Source organism: Lutra lutra, chromosome 1 (genome assembly GCF_902655055.1).
Source record: "Lutra lutra chromosome 1, mLutLut1.2, whole genome shotgun sequence".
NCBI classification, from domain to species: Eukaryota; Metazoa; Chordata; class Mammalia; order Carnivora; family Mustelidae; genus Lutra; species Lutra lutra.
In genome coordinates, this window is record NC_062278.1 from 135,513,283 (window position 1) to 135,534,906 (window position 21,624).

Sequence of the window (21,624 nt, forward strand, 5' to 3'; positions counted from 1 at the left end):
CTCATTCAAAGTGTACTGAGCATGTGCCCAAGGTTTATTTAGCTCATTTATGAGGGAATCCACAGAATGATAAAGTTGGTTCAAAGAAGAATAGGAGAGACTGGCATAATCACGTGGAGGAAGAAAGAATGTTGAAGTAAGACGTGGAAATTAGATAATGTCTCACAGGGCAAGAAAACCTTTGGGAGTTATATTTTCTGGTGGATAGAAATTATTTGCTTCTGTATCAGGATCAAGTCACTTAGAACTCTGCACTCTTCCACAGATTAACATCTAAATTAACACCTAATCTCATGAGTCCAGCCCTAGTCAATAATAAATTGTAAGCCAGATTCACGTGTCTAAAGAGATTTAGATCATCCTTAGGTAGGTTCTGTTGGTTAATATCCCGCTATGATACTGGAAGGACATACAGCCATCATTTTGCCTTGTTTATAGGTTTTAGATGATTTCTTAGCAGAACCGATGGACTAGTCCCGAAATGTTTCTAGAACAACGTGGAATCCTCATCCTGCGGGGATGCTCAGAAAGCACCTAAGACCTTCAGTTTTGTAGACAAGGGATTCAAGGATAAGAAAATTCGTCACCAGAGAATCGGCGCTGTGCTAGGGGGAGTCCAGTACAGAGCTCCCTCGCCTAGGACAGTGGGTTCCCTGGGGCTCCCAGATATCCAGCCCTTGCAGACTCTCAGGACAATACCCCCAACTCCTTTCCTCACCCGTGCCTGGGCTCTGTCCCTCCCTCATACTCTGCCCCTCCACACATACCCAGTGTCCATCACCGACTTCTCCATGCGCCCAGGTATGTCCAGCTGGCTCTTCCTCCTCACCCACTTCCAGCTGCCCTCTCCACAATCCTGGGAACACTGGGAAGATAATTCTCAACCAAATGGTAAAACCATGAGCCTCATACAGATACGAAAGGGAACATGTTAAAGATTATATTTAACTAATGGGGGAACCATTTTATTTAAGTAAGGAGAGACCAGGAGATGTTATAACCAGTTCAAAAGAGAATCCAAGGAAGAGACACATTCATGGATGAAGAATATTGAAATGAATATGCAAATGGAGGCACAATCTGGCTTTTCTAGTGGTGGGAGGGCAGACAATGGAAACCTTTACTGGACAATACAGAACGTGCAGGCCAGAATGGTCTAGTGGTGAAGCTGGGGTTGCCTACAACTCTGGAGTTGCAAAATAGCTCAAAGACAATGAAAAGCTGGATCCAGAAAACCTGCAGGAGTGTCCTCTAGATCGAGCGGAGTTTTCTATTGAAATACAAATTTGTTTTCTCTACACGAGAGTCATAGAAGCCCCTTACCATCCCCCTGACCCATCCAAATTTCCAAGGCTTCCCTTAACCCCAATCTGCTGCCTTCCATCCTATTTGAATACTGAAGATCTACCTTGTGCCCACAAGGCCCAGCTTTTTGGCAACACTTCCCACGGCACATGGTGCTCCTGGGAACCACAGGGCTTCTGCACGTAGCACAGAGACCTCCGGCTCCTCAGTGGGCAGCCAGGACATTTGGGTGATTATAACTCCCCATCCCAGTCACTCTCCCTCTGCGCACCCACTGCTCCATTCCCCACTCGGTTGCAGGCCTCTCTTCGCCATTTTCACTATGGTAGTCTCCAACCCGTACCCTTGGGGCATACGTTCCAGTACCCTAATGGATGCCTGAACTCATGCATAGGACTGAACCCTACATATACTGTTTTTCCCTATACATACCCACCTATGCTCAAGTCTTGTTTGTAAATTACACACAGGAAGAGATTAACAACAGCTAATTAAACAAATAGGGCAGTTATAATGATATTGTAAAAAAGAATTATGTGACTGTGATCTCTCTCGCTCAAAATATCTTACTGTACTGTCCTCATTCTTGTTTTTGTGATGATGTGACATGATGAAATGACTACATGAGGAGATAGAGTGAGGGAAAAGATCCCTGAAAGTGTACACATGTGCAAAGCAGTTGTCCAATATCATATGCCACGATGTAACAAAATTAGGAATAATGGAAAAAATATTGACTGGAATATATATATGTATTGGTTTTGGCCAAATTCGTCTTAGAAATTGCCAGCTGACTTGCTTTTTGGACCCAAGCGTGAGCTCCAGACTTGATGAGAAGTGGTTGCCTCCCTCATTTGTCCCTTGGCCATCCCAGTTCTCACTGCCATTGGGCGCCCCTCACCCTGCACCTGTGCCTTGCACCCTGTCCCTGCATCGCACTGTACTTAGGTGTGTGTCATCACCCACCACCCTTTTGCAAAGGGCACATGGGCTCCCCAAATCTGCCACCTGCTTCCACCACTAATTCATAGGATGACCTGGGGCTCCTTCCCAGCTTCTGGGAAACTGAGAGGACTTCCGTTGTTGTTGAAAGCTCAGCGATTTGAAATCCCATGTAAGCCAAAGCTTTGTAGCACTTAAAACAGAAATTTCAGGGACATCGGGTTGGCTCAGCTTTTGGCTCAGGTCATGATCTCAGGGTCATGAGATCGAGCCCGTCATGGGACATTGTGCTAACGTGGTGTCTGCTTGAGATTCTCCCTCTCCCTCTCTCTCTGCTCACTCCCTAAACAAACAAACAAACAAATAACATCTTTAAAAAAGAGAGAGAGATTTCACTTCAAGGACTTTTCCAGAGGTAACATTTTTAGAGTCATTGATGAGTCTGCCATCCTAGAGGCATAAAGCCAGCAGTCTGAAGACTGGCCTGTAGTACTCCTCTCCCTCCCTGAGCTGCGTCATTGCTGCGACTCGGGGTACCAGAGCTGCTGCTATCCTCTGGCTTAGGTCTCATTTGCAGCATCCCGGGCATGAAATCAGCCAGAAATCCAGCCCTTGCCTCCTCTGAGCCCATCACCTCCAGAAGGGGGCTTTCCTTTTGGTACCTCCATTCCACATCAGAAATCCAAGTATCCTCTGGTCCTACTGGACAAAGAAAACAATCTTGCCAACAAAAAAGATCCCTTCACATTTATACAGAAGAGAGACAATGCATTGACAATTTATTTATTTATTAATAAATAAATAATAAATTAAATAAATTTAATTTATTAACAATTTATTGTTAGGTGAGAACCAACAGACTCACATGGGAGGTGACTTGAAAGTGACTGGAGCGTGGACACAATTTCACATGAATTTAGGCAGTAACGTGGCAGAAGGAAGAAGGAAAACTTCTCTTGCCTTTCCTCTCCTTGAGACAAATGGTGGGCCTCCTGATGATCTTCCAAGTACCTCCAGAGACTCCTGAGTTCATGTTCACGGTATATGTTTACAGTTCCAGGGGTCAGAAGGCCCTTGACCTTGCATTATAAAATCACAAGGTCGTGCCTCTTCTCAGGCCTACTGTGTTTGCACGAAGACCCCCTAAGCATCGGGAAGTGGGAGGTAGATGCTTTCCCCCTCAAGGAAATTATCCTTATTTTACCTTTACAGTCCCCTCTGAGAAGCCCACCAGTATTATTCCAAAACCCAACCCTTTTTGGACAGAATTCTAATGACAATCTCCTCTCTTTCTACTCTTTCTGCATTACTTGATGAGAATTTGTACAGTGCATAGGGCTTACCAATAACTTCATGTTTATTATCCCATCTGATCTTTACAGCCTGGGGGAGGTGATACATTACCCTCATTTTACTGACAAAGAAACAGAGGAAGTGACTTTTGTAAATTTGCTATGGGGAAGTTCAGACATGAACCCAGGTCTTTGATGTCAAACATCTCATCTTTTTCAGTCTCTAAGAATGTATTACTAGGCCATTCTAATGCAAGCGAAGAAAGAAAGGTAACTAAGAAGAGGAAGTTGGGAGAGGCATTTTATATTTCTTCAGTGTTTGAGCACAGCATGGCATTCTACAACAGAACCATTCAATAGAACTTTCTGTCATGATGGAAATGTTCTTTACTTGAATCGTCCAATGTGGTAGCCGCAAGCCACAGCTACATGTGTACACGCGTACTCAAAATTAAGAATTGACTTCTTAACTTTATTTCATCTGAATTAAAATGAAGATTAAGAAAAAAACAAAAACACATGTATGCAGTGGCTACCATGTTGGACAGGGCAGTTCCAGAATGCAAAAGCCAGAATGCTAGGTAGGTGGTCTCAAGATGTCACGTAGGCCAATAACAGGCGGCTGTGTTTGCCTCAGACCTTGGAGTGAAGCTCCCACAGATGTTGCTTACCTTAAGTAGGCTGCCCCTTGGGAAGGAGAGCATGTGGGCCCAGGAGTTTTCAGCTGCTGGCATGGGCTTGGGCTGTCAACACTCCCGTCCTGTGTGGCTCTGGCTCCCTCCACAGCCCTAGCTCCTGTCAGCTCTCCATTCCTTCTCTTCCTCCCCCTCCTCCCCCATCCCAGAGCACAGCACTCATCCCTGGGTTCCTCCTGCAGGCAGATCAGGACAACTGCATCAAACAAGAGAAATAATCGTTCACCTGCTCAGAAGTCACATCAGAACAGAGCTGAGAAAGACCTTCAGAATTATTTCTTCACACCCCCCTGGTTTTACAGTTGAGAGACCAAAGCCTGGACAGGTGACCAGTAATGTCCTTGGCCTCTTTGCCCAGGGCCCTGACCCACTGAGCTCACAGATGGTACAGGAGCAAGCAAGAAAACTGGAGCCATCTGGCCATGGTCAGCGTTCTTTCTGCCTAGTTACATCCATGCAGTGATTCCCTTAAAAGTGATGATGGGGGGGCGCCTGGGTGGCTCAGTGGTTTGAGCCTCTTTGCCTCAGGTCATGATCTCAGGGTCTTGGGATCGAGCCCCACATTGGGCTCTCCGCTCCACGGAAGCCTGCTTCCCCCTTTCTCTCTGCCTGCCTCTCTGCCTACTTCTGATTTCTCTCTGTTAAATAAATAAAGTCTTAAAAAAATACTTAAAAAAAAAAAGTGATGATGGGGGTACCTGCAGTCAGTTAAGTACCTACCTTTGGCTCAGGTTGTGATCCTGTGGTCCTAAGATAGAGCCCCTGGTCAGGCAGCCTGATTCTCTCTCTCCTTCTGCTGCACCCCCCTTCATGCTCCCCACTCCTCTCAAATAAGTAAAAGCTTTTAAAAAACAAATAGTGATGATGCATAAGGCATAAGTTTGGCAAAGAGCACCAAGTTTCCAATCCTTTAACTACCAACACAGGCATTTGGGTCACTTACAGATGAAAAACATTTCCATCCCGTTCTTAAAGATTCTCCATAATATAATTCTATTTTTTAAATCCCCCCCCAGTACAGATTAGGCTCAACTCTCATAAACAAAAAAAATGCTTCAAGCATATTTACTGATTGAATGACACTACTTATCCATTTTGGGGGTAACTACTAACAATCTTAACACTTTTATAAGCAGAAAGTCCTGTTTCATGTCTAACTTCACTGATTTTTTTTCCCCAGCTCAGCATAGAGTGGTGAGTGCTTAGCCATGCCAGATGGACAAGTCATGAATAGGTCACATTTGGCTAGAAACATGTAAGCTCTAACTAGCAGACTTTGTCCAATGTCCAGAGTTCAAGGTTTCAGACATGGCAACACAAGTCATCTGAGACTTGAAGTGAGCACTGCTCACCTGATTTGAGAAATTCTGGATAGCAAACTGTTGGGCACCGCTGGAATGCGTCAGAGAATTAGTTGCCATAGGAATATTCAAAATGATCTTCCTGAAGTTCCAGCAACCAGGAAACACATACATCAGGAAGGTGGGTAGTGTAGGTTCCCGTGGGTATTACATCTCATTTTTAATGACATCATATGAACCCAAGCCCCATTTCTCTCTATAATTAGAGCTAATAAATACCTTCAACTGGATTTCATGGCAGACTTTGGAAATATTAATCTGCTGTGACTAGAGTTATATTGCTCTGAATTTGAATATGGAGAAGGCAGCCAAAGCCTTGCGCATCTCAAAATGCATATGTAGCAAAAACTAGTCCCATGGGCTTGCTGTCTGATGTCTGGCCGACAACATGAGAGTGGCTGACTTGCTTTAATGTTTTAAACCGCTTCCATTTTATCACTTGGGAAGTTTTTCAATTATTCCAACCCTGCCACGGAAGAAAGAACATGAGATTTGGAGTCAAAAGTATTGGATTGAAATGCCAAGCCTGACACTTAATGACTGTGGTGGATTAGATTACTTTCTAAAAATAGTCGCTCCTTCGCTTCCCACCACCTCCCCGGGAGAATTGTATTTCCCTGTCTCCTTGACATTGAGCTCAGCCACGTGACTTGTTTTGGCCAACAGTAAACTGGCAGACATGGCTCTTGCACCTCTGTCCTGGCTAGTCTCCTGATCTGAGGAAGAAGGGTGGCATGGGACCGGATCCAGACCCAGCCTGCTGTTCACAGCCACCAACCCAGCTAGGATCTACCAACCCCAGGGGACCCCTAGACACATAAAAAACATTATCAGACTACTGTTTTAAGTTTTGGGTAGTTTGAAATACAAGACCTGATTGACATATTGATAAAGACTTTGTTTCCTTTAACACAGGGATAATGATATCAACATCACTATGTAATCTAAATGACATCCTGCTGTTATCACTTTACCTGCTTAAGAACAGGTAAGTGCCCCACTCTTGCCTTGGCTTCCCCAGCATTGCATGTGGTGCCAAATTAGCTAAACTGGGACTACAGGACTGCCTTCCCAGAATTCCCTTTCTGGTATGGTCCTAAGTTAGCAGTGACCACAAGAAAAAGACTTGTAAAGCAGCAGACATATTTTTTATGCTCTAAAGGTTGGAGCAGGGGACCAGGAACAGTGGGTGCTCACATACATTGTTGTTGATCTACTAGCTTGCCTTGTTCTAGGCTGACTAACTATGCAACTCCACAAGGAAGGACACCAGCTTCCCCTGAAGTCACCCACAGCATCAAGGTTGGAGGTGGTGAAAGACAGAGGTGGGTTCCACGTTTCATTTTCTCTTGTTCATATCAAGCTTTCTCTTCCAACTACCTCGTTAGCTGACTTATAGCTACTTTAGGCTCAATCCCGAGGTAACAGCCCTGCTTGGATGCCTCCAGTTCTCACAACTGGGTAGTCTAATCCTTTAACAAATCCCTCATTCTCTCTCACTAATGGTTCTTTGGTGTCTCTGGACAGACCCCTATACATCATGACTGAATCTGTTGTCTTAACATGTAAATTCAGGCAACTTCCCCAGACCCATAGTCGTGAGTCACTTCCAACAGAGCAAGAAATATGTGAGATTAAATATTTCTTGAGCCCTTACTATGTGCACTCTAACTAATGTATTATTTCATTTCATCTCGTTAAGTGGTCCACATTCCTTGTCCAGGCTGGTTCACTCTTGCCATTATCACCACTTGGTAGTTCAGAGATACCTGCCAGTACAGTAATACTCCAAGTTCTTCCATTTGGGATTGCAGACTGGGACCCAGTGCCCTCTGGGTAACCCTGGATGGCGAGTGCTGTTCCTACAGAAAGAGCCTGGAACATAGGTGTGGGTTTGGGTTAAGGGTTTGTTTCTCTCTCTTCTCCACCCTCAATCTTGGCATCAATTTTTGTCCAAAGGTTCACATTTGCCCCTATCCAGGAACTCAGTTCCCCTCTAAGAATGAAGTCAGCCGCCAAATCTTTGCTTAGTGACTAAACCCTGCTACCATGATAAGGTCTCAAATAGGAACTACTTGCCTCAGTCTCAAGTGCTGACCCACAGAAGTGGCTTCTGTGACCCTGTGCCACTTACTGGGATGCTTGATCCCTTACTAGACATTTACCTCTATTTGGGAACCACTTTGAATCGAACACCTTCCTTCATCAAATGCCCCTCATGTGACTTCCTTAGATACACCTCCCACATTTTAAGCATTTTGTGAGCTGGTGGCGGGGTGAGAGTATTTTTAACTATTTCTTATTCATATATCTTTGTTTTAAACCCTTAACGAGGAATCATTTGTAAAATGGCTTCCCAGTCAAATATGTAATCATGAGCAATTGGCTTTGTAGGAAGTAGGGAATGGCAGGCATCGTCAAATGGAGTTAGAGTAATCCTAATTACTTAACATCTGCAGAAGCTGTCACTGCGCACTTGAATAGGAGGTGTGGTCAACTGAACCCACAGTCCTTTTCCACAGGCAAAGCAGGTGTGACCATTTAAAAAAAATTGGATTCTCTATACTCTGTGATTATGAATTTTCTGTTTCTCTTGTCCAGTGGTTCTCAGCTTTGGCTGCATATTAGAATCAACACTGAGACTCTAAAAATCCTGGTGCCAAAGTTGCATCCAGACCAGTCAAGTCTGTTTCTCTAAGGCATCACTTTTCAAGTTCCTCTGATGATTCCAATGTGCTGAAGTTTGAATACCAGTTCTCGACCAATGGTTCTCAAATGTTAACTGCATCGGAATCACTTGCAGTGCTTGTTAAAACCCACCCCAGATTCAGTAAGGGTGTCCAATAATTTGCACCTCACATATTCAGTCTAAGAATGCTGTCAATGTTCAAAACCATGTTGAATTCCTTTTGGATTAGCAGAGTTAACCTTTATTTTGCACATATGACAGTCATTGTGCTAAATGTCTTAGTTTTTTAGCTCGCTTAATCTTACTGTCACAAGACTTCTTACCCTTCAGATCTTGGAAAAAGTATGGGACCTGAGACACCTTCTGCCTGCCCTTTATCAATGCGCCTGCCGCAGCTCCCATCACCTAGTGTGTTTCCTTCTGGGCCCTAACAGCAGCGTGTTAATCTTACTTCCTCTCTTCCACTTGCACGCAGAGACCCTACCCAGTTCCCAGCATATGGTGGGGACTCCATAAGCACTTCCTTAATGAATGAATCCAGAGCAACCATAGGAGAGATATTATAATGATCTGCATTTCACATAAAAGCACAGAGAGATACAAAAAGATTCAGTAACTTGTCCAAGATCATAGTGGAGGAACTGAGGTTCAAACTGTGTTCTGACCATAGCTGGGCTCTCAAACTGCTGCAAGAATGGATCCTCAGCCTTAAATAGAATAGCAGCCTTCTTTTCCAGCAAAAACTGAATTCCTCATCTAAGAATGTCAACTCTTTTCACCACTTGACTCAGATTTTTCCCAGGGGGGAAAAAAATCCAGAATTAAAACCCATGTGGCCAAACTGTAGAATCAGTGGCAATTTCTTACCATTTCAAAACTCATCTGTTCATACCAGAAACTTCCTTACAATTTTCCAAAACAGATTAAAAAGACTTTTACCTCATACAAAATTACAACAAAATTTTTTGCACTCTTTTTTTTAAAGATTTTATTTATTTATTTGACAGAGAGAGAGATCACAAGTAGGCAGAGAGGCAGGCAGAGAGAGAGGAGGAAGCAGGCTCCCCACCCAGCAGAGAGCCCACGCAGGGCTAGATCCCAGGACCCCAAGATCATGACCTGAGCCAAAGGCAGAGGCTTAACCCACTGAGCCACCCAGGTGCCCCCCAAAATTTTTAATGTAAGATGTTGGTATTTAGGGGAAGAAAACCACATGAAAACAAACTGATTTGAATTATGACTTTATTTAGTATGTCAATAATTTATTCTGGTAATAAATTAGTTTGTACAGCAATCAAAAGTGTTGGGTGCTTCCCAGGAAAACTGCTTCCAAATGTGCACACTAAAATATATGCAGAATCCTTTAAATAGCTGACTTTATTTGCAAACTCAGAAGTGTGGTGACATCAAGTTATAAAGAAGCACTGTCTTTCTCTAGTAGTTCATGATTTAGTTTTGAGTCTATAAAGGTTTCAATTATCATTTCAGCTCCTGCAAGTTATAATACCGACAGTTTAAAAATCCCCTGATCTAGTCTCCTAATTGGAGAGATGACGAATCCACTGGCCTTGCCAAAGACTACAAAGCTAGCAAGAGACAGAGCATGGATTATAGATCAGTTCTCAGAGGTGGTCTGAAATGTCTGGTAAGGTGCACAAGGCACAGAATATCACACAGAACTCTAGTCGTGTCTGGAAGACCTTGGTTTTACTTTCTGCTAACAGAAAAGTTCTTTTGTAGTTAGCAAATTTAGTAACTCAGTTGCTTTAGAAATGAACTCACTCCCATCACTGCAGGATTACCACTGGTCACTGATTGCCAGTGCAGTTTAATTCACTCCTACTGGAATGTTTGGAGTGGGGCAACTTTTATTCCTTCGATATTCACATCAAGGGTGCCCATTTGTTTTAAATTCATCATCAGCCAAAGGAGCTGGTATTACCGGTATCTATAAAACCAACAAAATTGAGCATGGAACAGTTCTTTGCTCTTTGAAGTTCATTCCCACGAGGTAACATATACCATGCTCTCTTCGTCTGAGCTGCCACTGGCTCTAATCCACGGGTGGATTCTGGGACATCAGTGTCCCCAAATAGCCATGAGACTTCTCATGCCATGAAGAATGTCATATAATAATACATAATGTACCCCGTCCTTCTGACATATAATTTTTGGTGAATTATTAGGTCTTAGACTAATGCAGCCTATTTATCAACCAGTAGTAGAACGTTCAGAATGGTCACATTCTGGCAAGCTGTTTTTTTTTTAATTGCAGGAGCTGTTCCCAAAACAACCTGCCAAGCATCAGTGAGGTTGTTTTGTTTGTTTTTTGTTTTTTTAAATTTTAGAAACACACTGCAAAGTTGTGTATATGAAAGACATCTTTGGATTTTCACGTGATTCTAATTTCTTGCTATTATCCACAGCAAAGGAGGACTGATAGCCTGCCTTTATAAATCTGTTTTTTTTCCAGGGCAACATCTCTCTGTAAGAGTGGATGTCTGGTTCAGTTACAGCCTATAAACACTGGTTTGATGTGTTCCTAGGGACACATTTATTTAGAACAGGCATCTCATCTTCAGGTTCGTCCTCCGCAAGAGCTGTTGTAGCAGCTGTACGTTTCAGGGCTAGTGACCCGATGCAGAGGAGATGCCGAAAGCGCTGCTGCCAGCCACGAAGCCTTGACAGGGGGCCCTCTCTCGCACCATGTCATTAGCCTTAGCTAAACACAGTGTGACAGACAAGACCCAGATCACACAAATATGGTCTGCTCGGATCTGGCAAAGCCACTGAAGCATTCAATTTACTAAGTTGGCAAATTTTTCTTTTTGTTCTGCTTCCAACTTCAGTTCCTTTGGCTGCTTTTCTTGTTATCTTGTCCCAATTTTCAAGGCACATGTAGAATATGGATAAGGAAACTTCCAATTCCTTGACCATTTCACTTTTTCACTTTTTGACCTTACTTTCTATCTTCACGCTCTGGAAAAATTATGAGCTTAGAACACTTTCTCTATAATACCGTGACCAGAACTGAATGCAGGAAGTACAATGGAAATGGTATGCTACGCAGAACAGGAACTGAGTTCTTATGAATGCAAGACTGAGCAGACTGGCTTGGTGTGGGACCTGAAAACACAGTGGGACAAAGCAACAAATTTGCTTAAGTTTAGAATGGCAAAGAGGATGTCCAATTTCAAAGAAAGGGCTAATTCTAATAATCTTAATAACTAAGCCAAAAATATAATCCCCCCTTTTATTAAGGAATCCTAATGACTTTGAGGTAGATGATGCTGTTATCGGATAAGGAAGAAATCAGGTGTAAGACACAAAAATGATACTGAGAGAAAGAAAGCACTGATTTGAAAAGATCTTCCTTTAAACTCACATGGAAAATGGAGAACATTTCCAATTCAAAGTTCTAAGCACAAAATCCAGGCATGTCATGTCATGGACTTGCTTCTTTAATTGGAGATGAACTCAGCAGCCAATGGTAAGGAGCCACACACTAATGGCACAGCCAGCTATGGAAGAGTTGTTCCCATGAAGGAAGCCGGTGACTTTGCATTTGATTCTTCCAGCTTGGCTCATTCCCAAATGTTCAGGATGTAGATTCCTAAAGTCCTCTTTAGCATTTAACTAATTCCTTGTGGGTGGAAGGGGGTGACACTGTTTCTCCACACATAAATTGATCCTAAGACAGAGTAAGAAATTATATTAATCACTGAGTGTATCACAAATGCAATATTCAATATTCAATATTCAATATTTGACTTTAGTTTTGTTGCAGAATCAATCTAGCTATTAAGGTTAAAAAAGATTTTTTTTTTGTTTCAAGGTTTATTTAGTTTTCAGTCATCTCTACACCTAACATAGGGCTAGAACTCACAAGCCCGAGAGCAAGAGTTGCATGCTCTTCCAACTGAGCCAGCTATGGGCCCAGAAGGTCTGTTCATTTTTCATTGCTACACCACTTTGTCCTTATTCAAAGAATCCACGTCAGCATCAGAATTATAATCTTAAAAGTGCTTTTCAGTTTTTAGCCCTGAATTCACACTTAAAACGCCTTATTTGTAAAGATATATCACATCTTAAGTTTCTGTATTAATTACTACACTAAAACTTCTCTACTTCACTATTCAGTCATTTGAAGACCTATCCTCTTCAAGGTACTCACTTCTTCCAACTAAAAGGGGTAGCTCTTTGTTTCCTGACCAGATAACCTGCAGGGTCATCTACGTTGTAAATGAAGTTCAGTCTCTGATTATGTATCCTGGCTTCTGTCTACTACCACAAGACACTTGTGCTTTCCAGTTTACCCCTCATTTCGTGTAGGCTGATCCCCAGCAGGGTCAGTCCACATCGTGTCCATGCTTTCACTCCTGCCCAGCACCTGAGGCCTCCTCCCCAACCCCAACTTCCTCTTTGGAATTTATGATCTGTCAATCAGCACATTGCTCCATATTCTCAACCCCTTCCTTAAAAACATTCCCACACCTTCTGCCTCTAACACAGTGGTTCTCAAGAGGTAGTGGGAGGGGTGTGCTGATATTGTCTCCAGGGGACATGTGGCAATAATCTGGAGACATTCTGGGGAACTGCTACTGGCGTCTAATGGTAGAGGCCAGGAATGCTACTAAACACCCTACAATGCACTGGACAGCTCTGTACAGCAGAGAGTTATTCTGCCCCAAATGACCATAACGCTGAGTCTGAGAACAGGCCATCCCCTAAAGACACTGCTTCCCCTATAACCTCCCCAGTGGCTGGGAGTTCTCTCAGAGTGCTGGTACCAGAGATAGGAGGAGGGCCTGGTTGCTCCTTTCAGCCACTGTTCTCCTTCCTTCCCTACAACCCACCAATTTTGACTCTTATGTCATGACATATATCATCACTGCTCCTCTCTGTGTTTTCTGGACCCAGTTTAAAGTCCATGGTCAATTCTCACAATCCCTCTTCTGTCACTCCCTCCTACCTACTTGACAAAACCACCAACCTGGTTAAATCTAACTTCCTGTGTCTATATTCACCGACACAGCTGAATGTCTACCACCTTAAACCCTCTCCTGATCCTCTATCAACAGGCCCCATGTCTCTACTCCCCTTTGCAGCAAACTCCTTGAAAAAAACATCTATGCTTGCTACTTCAAATTCTTCTCTTCTTCTCTCCAGTAAGCTTTCCACCAATCAGGCTCCGTCTCTATTACTTCATCAAAACTGCTCTTACCACCATACAAATGGCCTCCCGGTTAAAGCCGTTAAAGCCAATGGTTAATTTCCAGTTATCTATCAGTGGCATCTGATAAGGTTGTTCACTTTCCTCTACCATATCCTGGCTTCCAGGATATGGTACCGCTGGTTTCCTCCTCCTTCCCTTTTGGCCAGCTTTGCTGATTCCCCACTTTCTTCCCTAACCTTTAAATATTGGGAATGGCAGAGCTCAGTCCTTTCTTTTGTCCATCTCTACCTATATTCACAGCCCTGGTGATCTCTTCCAATCTCATGGCTCTAAATGCTATTTATATACTGATAATTCCCAAATTTACAGGACTAGCTGATCTCTCTCTTTGAACAATAGACCTGCATATCCAGTTGCTTTCTCACTTGCTCTCCAACTGGATAAAAAAAAAGACCTCCTAAACTTAGTATGTCTAACTCTAGCCCCTAAGCCTGCAGACACTTCCCCATCAGTTGATGGTAAATGCATCCTTCCAGTTATGAAGGCCACAAATGTTGAAATCATTTTTGATTCCTCTCATATTCTATATTCAATCAGTAAAAATAATCCTTATCCTTTAAAGTGTATTCAGAATCCAACCACCTTTCACCACCTCCAGAGCCACAGCTTGGTCCAAGCCATCCATCTCCAACTCTGGTTATCTAAGGGCCTCCTAATTGCTACCTTTGCTATATCCTAACTCCTATCCTTGCTTCCACACAGTCTACTCTGAACACAGCAGCCAAAGTCACTCTATTATAACTTACGTTGGATTGCAGCACTCCCTTGCTTGAGAATCCTCCAATGGTTCCCCAAGTCATTCACAGCAAAAGTCAAAGTCTTTAAAGTGGCCCACAAATGCCTTTGTGATCTGCCCAACTCTGCTACTTTCCTCCTGGGCTACTCTCTCACCTTCATCTATTCTGCTCTGGTCACACTTGATGTTCCTCAATAAAATCAGACACGTTCCTGCCTTAGGGTCTGTCCACTCAAAGTTCCCTTTGCTGGACTGCTTTTTATCCCCCAGGGCTCACTTCCTCACTTCTTTCAATCTACGTGTGATAAGGCCTTTCTTAATAAGGCCTGCCCTGATCACCCTATTTAAAATTGCAACTTCTTCTCCTACCAGCACTCCTAATCTCCCTTACCCTGTTGTTTTTGTTCTAGAACACATTTTGATATAAGAATAAATCTTTAAACTTCTAAATTATAGCAAGCTTGTCACATGAGACTAAGTGCCTGGTGCTACATTCCCTATACTCAGATTAGGGTTCAGCCTTAAGAATGTTAACTTCCATTATATGTCAATCATATTTTAAAAAAAAAAAAAAAGGAAAAATGAAAAAATCCTGTTAAAGCTTTTTACTTAAGACTCCATTCAAAATACTGGCCAAAAGCTGTGGTAGGGATGGGCTTATTGTTCTTATTGAACATTTGTTTTCTACTGTCAATATCTTTGAGTGAAAAACAGTAAGTTTTTCACTTACTGAGGCCAAAAATGAAATTGTAAAATTGCAGCTATGACATACCTCAAACAAGATAATGCGGAATTGTATACGTAGAAGCCAAGTAAGAAATACTATACAACTGTTCCCTCCAAAATAAGTCTAGAAGCTCTGACAATTTTAATTACTTATTAAATAAAGGAGGAATAGACTGCCAATTAAATATTATTTTTCTATTTAACAAGTAATCAACAATTTTCATTAACTACAGTGCAGTTTTTTTTTCCTTCTCAAAAGTTAAAATGAATTAATTTGAGTTTTTCAAGTTATGATTTACAGTACAGCTATTTAGTAATAGTTTTAAAATTTTTTGGTTTTTTTGGGGGGGATAAAATTTGTTTAAAAAAAAAAAAAACATAACATTTACATAACACACTGTCAAGAAATATTCTCCAGCACTTACAGATAGGTCGCTCTAGGTCCTTGCCTGGCAACCTTCCCTGACACCTTTTAAAATTCAACTACTTACCTTGTCATAAATCACTTTTATAATAAGAGAGCAGCTAGGACAGGTTGCCACGTCTTCCCCATTCTCCAAATCTTCCTATAACAAAATAAAAAACCGTTTGGTATTGTCTTCCCTTTGCGATTTCCTCCTTCCAAACTCCTTCCACCCTTAGGGGCAAGCTCCTTTGTGGCTCACCTCCCTAAAAGGCCTGTGAGGGACAAAAAGGCCTGCCCAGAGAAATACCAACTCCATTCTTCCCGCCAAGTGGTACTTAAAAATACCCAGGAAGAGGGGCTCCTTGGTGGCTCAGTCGGTTAAGCAACCAACTCTTAATTTCAGCTCAGGTCATGATCTGGGGGTTCTGAGGTCGAGCCCCACCCCAGCTCTGTGCTGGGCCTGGAGCCCACTTAAGATTCTCTCTCTCCTACCTCGGCTCCTATGCCGTAACCCCACCCCCACCCCGCCTCTACTCCCTCTCTCAAAAAAAGACCAGACCTGACCCAGGAAGGTTAGCCAAGGTTCGTCGCCTCAAACCCCTGAGATGACAACAACGTAACCCTGCCTCCAAATAACTATCCCAGCAAGTGGGACCCTAAATGGGGAAGGAGGGCAAGACTCATGCTCCGGCCATCCAGCCTTTCCCACCCCCACTCTCCACCCCTCGGCCAGACTAAAGGCCAGGACGATGTGCCCACTGACAGATCAAAGTATCAACTTTACGGGGACTCAGAGACAGGATAAAGAGGGCGTGTGAGCCGCAAGGTGACAGAACGGCGGAAGGAACGAGGAAGAGCAAACGCGCCTGCTCCGACGAACCGCCGGGCGGGACTCTGAAGTTACCTTGGTAATGCAGAAGTTATCCCCACACGGGCAGGGGTAGAAATATGCCTCCGAGTCTTCGTCATATTGGAAGTCCTCGATCTCTACTTCGTCGTGAAACACGGACATTGTCCCAAGGGCCGCGTAGCCCCCGCCAGCCGACACTTGCCCGAGAAGGTCTAACTTCGCCGGCGCTGGTCCCAGCCGGGTGTTGTCAGCCGGCGCCGGCTCAGGAGCGATCGCTTCCGGCGCATAGACAATGACGCAACTCCGGCCTCTGAGGCCAAATGGGTGACCGGGTGGCGGTCCCCATGGAGATGGCGGAGCTAGGAGGCGGAGACACTGGATGTGGCGGCTCGCGGCGTGGTTCTGTGCGCTCCGCGCCGGCGGTCCGCGTTACTGACCAATAAAACGTGAGGATAGCTCGCGCTGCTGTGACGTCACGTCACCGGAAGTTCCCGAAGAGGGTGGCGGAGTTCGGCAGGTCGGCTTGCTTGGTTCCCGCGGCGCGAGCCGTGCGGAGGTCCCTTTCTGCGGCCGCCGTCTTCAAGGCCGCGGAGCTTAGAGAGGCCTTAAGCTGGGTCCGCGGAATCGGTGGCATCGACCCGGCCCTTGACGTCCTTGGGGAGTCGCTCTTTTGCTGGGTCTCAGGCGGCGGCCGGAGCACCTCTGCCTCTCGGACCTCCCTTCCTGCGTCCCCGGTGACGGACGAAAAGTTCTCTTGGAATTTTGATTCACCGAGTGACCTTGAGCTCAGGGCGACGCCTGCCTTGTAGTTTGTGGCTGCACTCCCCTACTCAGGTACACCCCCAGCTCTCTTCCTCACCCAGGGTTATCTTCAAATACCCTAACCTGTGTTGTCGAGAGGACCAAGAGAGTGAAGGCAGATTGCGTTCTAGTCCTGTGTTTGCCAAGCATATCATTATTATGACAGTGATTTGTAAAATAGTAATAACATCCCCTTTTATTATGGGGAGTTTGCTATGTACCAGGTTATCGCTCTGGGTATGATTCTTAACATCAACCCCGGGAGTTTAGATGTTATTCCATATTATTAACCTCCAAACTGAGATACAGAGAGTTGGGTATCTTGAGAAAAATCGCTCATTTAGGAAATGAAGGTCCTGTCTGTCCCCGAAGCCTGGAGACAAACTACTTAGTTTATTTGAACCACAGTTTCTTCTTTGTAAAAGGAATGTCACCGGCAGATACTACCATGAGGCCTCTATACATTAAAAGGGAATGCAAATAAAAGGTGGTTTGTCCTGAAAGCAATGGTATTGCCTGTTTTAATACAACCACATTCCGTGGGGATATTGCTCCATCACCACACAGTTATTCAAATTTCGGCAGAGAAGGAATGCAGTGCAGTGGAAAAGATACTTTGAGAAATAGGTCTGGGATCAGACTCTGACTGTTGGGAGCTGGCTCTGGGAGCTAGATATTTACATTCTTTTGGGCCTTATTTTGTCTATTGACTAAAAAAGGTTTGGATTAGAGATGATATGCAAGATCACATACGGATCTAACATTCTACTTTTGCGTGGAAATTACGAGATTTACTGGTTTATATATACCATGTTTCCTTTATATTTACATGGTATGTTTCATGTAATACTTACATGTATACACATTCCTCTTCTTATTTATATACACATACTCAGGTTTGCATGAAGCTACCAATTTTGTGCATACTGAGTTGAAGCTGCACCTGGTTTGAGGCTTGAAAACCTGAAGGCAGAGGAGTCTTTGGGAGAAAATCAAGAAGTTACATTTAAGAAGTTTCTGGAAGGTTATCCCAAAGGCCTCACATTTTGGATAATTGAAGATCTACCTGGTAGTTAGGAAACACTTGTGAAACTTGTTGAGGCTTAACTGGGGTGATTCTGGTGTGACTGGGCAGAGGAGAAATCCCAGCAAAGCCCACCCAGCTCCGTGGCTGCTCCCTGTATCTCTATAGGCACAGATACTTTCCAGGTAGTCCCTTGGAAACAGGAAGACAAGGGAGAGTTTTCCAGGGTCTGTTCTGTAGTCCCAGTGATCATTTTGAGGTTGGGAATCATCTTTAGTTCTTCAGTACCTCTCAGCATAAGTACGTACAAATTAAAGATGAGCCATTTTTGAATGTACAGAAATGATTGCATTCATATTTGGTGCTTGGAAGTATGAATTGATAGACCTCTTTGAAAGCAATTTGGACTTAGCAAAAACGATATGCTGGGGAATTTTAAAATTTGTGGTTAATAGCCTTGGAAGTTACAGGCGTTGTTTGGTAAATTTTTGTTTTATAATTTCCTTGTAACTTCCCAACTTTTTTGGAGTGTGTATTACCTAAAATGGGAAAAGAAAAACTAATGGACCACTTCTCAGTAATAATGGACTCTATGTGTGAGGCACTGTATCAAATGTTTTGTATACATGATGTCATTAAACAGCCAGTGAGGTGTAGGTATCATTAATCCCATCATCAACATTGGGAAACCAGGGGCTGAAGAACTTACATAAGGAGGCAAAGCTGGTAAGTGGCAGTAAATTGTGGTTAGAACTCAGATCTGTCAGATGCTAGAACTTAGGCTCTTAATTAACTTTGCTGTCATCTGTGATATGATGGCATTGAAGCAGAACTAGATGAAACATGCCAGCCCTGAAGCTCTGCAGACTGCTGAGATTGTCTGGCTAGAGCAGTGCTGGTGCCCTTGAAACCTAGATTTGGGGGTCTGCTTGGCTTTCCATACTGCTTTCATCCTGCTGTCTTTTGGCCATAGGCCTTGTCTGCCAGAGGGGATTCCCTGTATGGTGCTGCCCAGTTTGAGTTCATGTTGTCCTGAAGAAAGTAAAACCTATAACCAAACATGTAATGCAGTTTTTTTGTTTGTTTGTTTGTTTGTTTTACTCCACCTAACATTTTTAAATAAAACATCACAATGACTACTAAACTTTACTTTGATTCCTAGAAGGGAGTGGAAATGTTTTGTAATGAGCCATTTTTGGACTGTGAGGATAGGACCAAAGTAGATTTACTAGTTGCTATAGGATCAGTTGCAATCACAAACTTATAATTCACAAAGAAGTCAAGTCTGTTGAAATGTACCATGAGGCTTTGAGTGTGGCTCTTTCTGGAGACAGCGTGGGCTTCTGTGTCAAGAACATATCTGTCGAAGATGTTTGGCGTGGCAGTGGGGCTGGTGACAGCAAAAATGACCCACCCATGGAAGCAGCTGGCTTCATGGCTCAGGTGATTATCCTGAACTATCCAGACCAAATCTGTGCTGGATTGTCATACAGCTCACATTGATTGTAAGCTTGCTGAGCTGAAGGAGAAGATAGATTGTCGTTCCGGAAAAAAGCCGAAGATGGTCCCAAGTTCTTGAAATCTGGTGATGTGGCCGTGGTTGATATGGTTCCTGGCAAGCCTATGCGTGTTGAAAGCTTCTCTGACTCATCCTCTGGGCTGTTTTGCTGTTCATGACATGAGACAGACAGTTGCTGTGGGTGTCATCAAAGCAGTGGACAAGAAGACAGCCGGAGCTGGCAAGGTCACCAAGTCTGCCCAGAAAGCTCAGAAGGCTAAATGAATATGATCCCCCATTCATGCCACCCCAGTCTTACTCAGTGGTGCAAGAATGGCCTCAGAACTATTTGTATCTATTGCCCATTTACGTTTAGTAGTAAATGGGTAATGATAGCAACGCATCCTAAAACCTCCAGAAGGAAAGAAGAGTGTTTTGCGGACCATTTGTGTTTTTTTGTGCATATGGCAGTTTTAAGTTATTAGTTTTTAAAATCAGTACTTTTTAATGGAAACAACCAAAAATCTGTCACAGAATTTTGAGACCCGTTAAAAGCTTAATGAGAAAAAAAAATTCTTTTTCAATCATAAAATGTTAACACTGCTGCTGTGGAAAATGACCAAAATTCTCAGCATATGATCAAACTTAGAACTTAGTTCATAATTCTGAATAGAAACTGTTTTGTGAATGAGGTTGTGTATCAGGCTGAGGGGAGTTGTTATTGGTGGTATCCCACCGTCTCTAGGTGGAGTTCGGCAGGGAGCAGAGGGCAAGGGTTAATGGGATTGACCTGATTCTTAGTAACACTCTTGCTTGCCAGGACATTTGTTCCTCTCAGCAATCTAGTGAAGTGGTATTGGCATTCCAATTAAAAAATTTTAAGAGGTGATTCGCTCAAGATGAAAAAATAGGAAGGAATCAGATCTGAGCTTTGTTTCACCCATTTCAGGTCAAGCACTCCGTAACTTTGGTACTGCTAGGGTTCCCTTACCAAAAGCTAGATGCTGGGAGCCCCTTTGCTTCCTCAGTGACACTTAGGGTTCTGAATCAAAAGGTGCCATGATAGTTCTGTGAATTTACTTTATTTCAGTGTATAAATGCTCTACGAGACATTCTTGGGTTCTCTCTCTCTACCTGTCTTTCTTTTTTTAACTATTCTCACACCTTACCCAATTTGTTACCAAGTGCAGGGCTCTGATTCCAAAATACACTCCCTGTTCATCTACTTCTGCCATCTCATAACTTTATCCTGCTTTCCTTTTGGACGGGAACCTTCTAACTGGAGACTCTCTCCCTCTATGATCCATTCTTCACACAGTAGCTTGAGTGCTCTTTTTTTTTTTTTTTTTTTTTTTAGATTTTATTTATTTGTCAGAGAAAGGGAGAGAGAGAGCGAGCACAGGCAGACAGAATGGCAGGCAGAGGCAGAGTGAGAAGCAGGCTCCCTGCCGAGCAAGGAGCCGGATGTGGGACTCGATCCCAGGACGCTAGGATCATGACCTGAGTCGAAGGCAGCTGCTCAACCAACTGAGCCACCCAGGCGTCCCTTGAGTGCTCTTTTGATGTAAATGTAAATTAGGTTGTTCTGTCAGATGTAAATTGGATCCTTTAATGTAAACCTTTCCAGGCTTACTCAGACCCTTCAGTTGCTTCCGGTTGCTCTTAGAGTAAATATTCTGTCCGTGGTCTGATATGATCTAGCACATGTCTGTCTGCTGGACTTAACCTCTTGTCACTGTCACCTAGCTCCCCGCTCACCAGTCATACTGGTTGTGATTCCTGTAACATAGTAGGCTTGTTTCTGTGATTGAGCCTCTTTGCCTGCTGGCTCTGTCCTTACTGTCAGAATGGTTGCCTCTTCCTCATCCTTCAGGTCTCAGCTCAGATGTCTCTTGAGAGTGCGCTTTCCTGATATTCCTCCACTCATTTCCTTTATCATGCTTATTGTAATCTATGTTTGTCTCATTAATTATCTGTTTACTATCATTGGCTGGACACACTGTACTTAAAGCTTCATGATGACATGGGCTTTGTGTCTGGTTCTTTAGTGTGTTTCCAAACCC

At 43.5% G+C, this 21,624-nt stretch overlaps 2 protein-coding genes, 1 long non-coding RNA gene and 1 pseudogene across 8 annotated transcripts in view; 3 read left to right on the plus strand and 1 right to left on the minus strand.

The window, feature by feature from the left end:
• Positions 1-6,414: 6,414 nt before the first annotated feature.
• LOC125084689 (uncharacterized) lies at positions 6,415-9,295 on the plus strand. The gene is made up of 3 exons (XR_007122679.1): positions 6,415-6,583; positions 6,831-6,920; positions 8,615-9,295. It is a non-coding gene; the product is annotated as an uncharacterized LOC125084689 (long non-coding RNA).
• A 214-nt stretch (positions 9,296-9,509) lies between these two features.
• Positions 9,510-16,583, minus strand: DPH3 (diphthamide biosynthesis 3). 2 transcript variants are annotated; one of them, XR_007128725.1, is made up of 4 exons: positions 16,293-16,583; positions 15,474-15,548; positions 11,670-11,975; positions 9,510-11,410 (listed from the first exon to the last, which is right to left on the minus strand). XR_007128725.1 is itself a non-coding variant. In XM_047737576.1 (3 exons), exons 1-3 carry the CDS (start codon positions 16,398-16,400, stop codon positions 11,910-11,912), a joined length of 249 nt encoding a protein of 82 aa, XP_047593532.1. In that variant the 5' UTR covers positions 16,401-16,583; the 3' UTR covers positions 9,510-11,909. The 2 variants fall into 2 exon arrangements, 1 of the variants encoding a protein (XP_047593532.1); XM_047737576.1 differs by having other exon boundaries at positions 9,510-11,975.
• On the plus strand, positions 16,559-20,886 carry LOC125102142 (elongation factor 1-alpha 1-like; annotated as a pseudogene).
• OXNAD1 (oxidoreductase NAD binding domain containing 1) overlaps positions 16,733-21,624 on the plus strand; it is a 37,167-nt gene continuing 32,275 nt past the window's right edge. For all 5 annotated transcript variants that reach the window (XM_047737553.1, XM_047737537.1, XM_047737545.1 and 2 more), the window contains exon 1: positions 16,733-17,072. The gene's annotated coding sequence lies outside the window, so the exon portion shown is untranslated. The remainder of the gene's footprint in view (positions 17,073-21,624) is intronic.

Excerpts from the sequence above, each read along its gene's own strand:
- DPH3 (XM_047737576.1), bottom strand. The coding sequence starts at position 16,400 with ATGTCCGTGTTTCACGACGAAGTAGAGATCGAGGACTTCCAATATGAC. Across the intron at positions 15,549-16,292 it reads ATAACTTCTGCATTACCAAG|GAAGATTTGGAGAATGGGGA; the intron begins GTAACTTCAGAG and ends ATTTTGTTATAG. Across the intron at positions 11,976-15,473 it reads TAAAAGTGATTTATGACAAG|GATCAATTTATGTGTGGAGA; the intron begins GTAAGTAGTTGA and ends ACTCTGTCTTAG.